Source organism: Panthera leo, chromosome A1 (assembly GCF_018350215.1).
Source record: "Panthera leo isolate Ple1 chromosome A1, P.leo_Ple1_pat1.1, whole genome shotgun sequence".
Classification (NCBI taxonomy): domain Eukaryota; kingdom Metazoa; phylum Chordata; class Mammalia; order Carnivora; family Felidae; genus Panthera; species Panthera leo.
The window spans coordinates 189221783-189224231 of record NC_056679.1 but is presented as its reverse complement, the minus strand read 5'-3'; the positions used below and the strand labels follow the sequence as shown (position 1 = coordinate 189224231).

The following is a 2449-nucleotide window of genomic DNA, read 5'->3' as shown; positions in this document are numbered from 1 at the left end:
AAATAAGCATATGAAAAGATACTCAACATTAGTTAGCTGAGAATTGCTTTAGAGCCATGATGAGATACCGCCACACATCTATTAGATGTTACAAAGAAACAAACAGCTACAAACAAAGAAATGAACAAAAAACCTTGATAATATCAAGTGCTGACAAGGATGTGAAACAACTGGATCTCTCATACGTTCCTAGCAGAAATGCACATGTTACAGTCACTTTGGAAAATAGTTCGGTAGTTTCTCATAAAGTTAAACTTACTATATAACCCAGCAATTCTGTTCCTAGGTATTTACATGAGTGAAACAAAATCTGTGTTTTCAAAAATACATTACACAAAGTTTTATACCAGTTTTATTCATAGTCCTCAAAACTAGAAATAATCCAAATGCCCCTCAACTGTCAAATGGATTAACAATCTATGGAACATCAAGAGGTGAGGAAGCCGGGAATAGAGGAGAAAGCTGTTTCTCGCTAGCCTTGGTTCTCACGCGCCATGGTGGCCCCCGTCCAGCAGCCTCCTCAGTCTAGCGGTGGAAAGCGCAAAGGGAAAGCTCGGTATGTGCAGGCCAAGCGGGCGCGGCGCTGTGACGGCGGTGGGCCACCGCAGCTGGAACCTGGGCTACAGGGCATTCTCATTACCTGCGACACGAACGAGCGCAAGTGCGTGGAGGAGGCCTACAGTCTGCTCAACGAATACGGCGACGACGTGTACGGGCCGGAAAAGTTTACAGACAAAGATCAGCAGCCCTCTGGAAGTGAGGGAGAAGATGATGATGTGGAGGCTGCCTTGAAGAAAGAAGCATCTTTCATTTGAAGAAAGAAGCATTTTTCTTCAATGATGCTTCAAATGATGCTTCAAAGATGACATTAAAGCATCTACGGAGATGAAGCTAAGAAGATTCCAATCAGTGGAGAGTGGAGCAAATAACGTAGTCTTCATCAGGACACTTGGGATAGAACCTGAGAAATTGGTACATCATATTCTTCAGGATAAGTATAAAACCAAGAAGAAGAAGACTCGGGTTATTCTACGAATGTTACCTATTTCGGGCACATGCAAGGCTTTCTTAGAAGACATGAAAAAATATGCAGAAACATTTTTGGAACCCTGGTTTAAAGCTCCAAACAAAGGGACATTTCAGATTGTATATAAATCTCGAAATAACATCCACATGAATAGAGAAGAAGTTATCAAAGAATTGGCAGGAATAGTAGGCAGCCTCAATTCGGAAAATAAAGTGGATCTTACCAATCCACAGTACACAGTGGTAGTAGAAATCATTAAAGCTGTCTGTTGCCTGAAAAAAAAAAAAAACAATCTATGGAACATCTATGCAATGGAATATTACTCATCAGTAAAAAAAGAGTGGACTAAACGCCGACGAATTTCAAGCGCATTATGCTGAGTGAAAGAAGATTTGAAGGGATACACACTGTACTATTGCATTTTATATGAAATTATAGAAGAAGACAAATTAATAGGGACAGAGAATAATCAGCTATCAGCAGGATTTAGGAGTTACGGTGGGTGACAATAATTGGATAGCATGAGATAATTTATGGGGGGAGGATGGAAGTGCTTTTATCTTGATTGTTATAGTGGCTATACAACTGTGTGGATTTGTTAAAATTCAGAACTGTACACCACAAAGAGTGTCTTTTATCATATATAAATTGAAAGTAATTATTTTTTTAAAAAAAATTGTCACTAAAGATCTTTTTTGAGAGAAATGGGGTGTGAAGCTTGAAATTTCACGGATTAGAGAACAGGTGACCTGGGTTAGGTATGGCTCTCTGACCAAGTAGGTGCAGTGAATGGTATGCCGCCAGCAGCAAGAGCTAGTGAATAGTGACTTAACTTTTTAGGGCATCAAGGAGAGCCTACAAGTACCAGGAAGAGACGTGGCTAATAAAAGAAATGATCTTTCAGAATAGAAGTGAGGTCATAGTGTAGCTACTTCAATTGTGAATTGTTTGAGGAGAAAGGGGCCAATAGCAGATTGCTTCTTGTGGAAAATATAAGGAAGGGAAAAATTACATAAAAAGTAAGATGAAAATGTTCTTCCTTGAATGGTTATCCCCAGAAGCATTATATTCCAAAGAGAATACACTCAGTGGTCCTCACTGAAAATACAATAGCAACCTCCTTATAGAGTGCTTATTCTATGAAGGAAACTTTCCAGGGGCTTAGCTAAGGGTACAAGGGAATCAGAAAGGCCTAGAGGAATATCAACTCTGTCTTTTACAAGCCTAGAGTTCTTGTGAAAACCACTATAATTTTTTTTTATTTTAAGTTTCTCCATCTATAAAACAGGGTTAACAATAGCACATGTGTTTTGAGTATTGAGAAAATTAAATGAGATAATGCATGTATAGCATTGAGCACAATGTCTGGAAGCACTCATTAGGAAGCACTCAATAATTTGCAGTAAGCATCACATTAATGCC

General features: G+C 39.0%; 1 protein-coding gene across 1 annotated transcript; it reads left to right on the top strand.

Moving 5' to 3' along the window:
- Positions 1-494: 494 nt before the first annotated feature.
- LOC122198360 (THUMP domain-containing protein 1-like) lies at positions 495-1407 on the top strand. Its single transcript, XM_042902978.1, has 2 exons — positions 495-805; positions 864-1407. Exons 1-2 carry the CDS (start codon positions 495-497, stop codon positions 1405-1407), a joined length of 855 nt encoding a protein of 284 aa, XP_042758912.1.
- The last annotated feature ends 1042 nt before the right edge of the window (positions 1408-2449 follow it).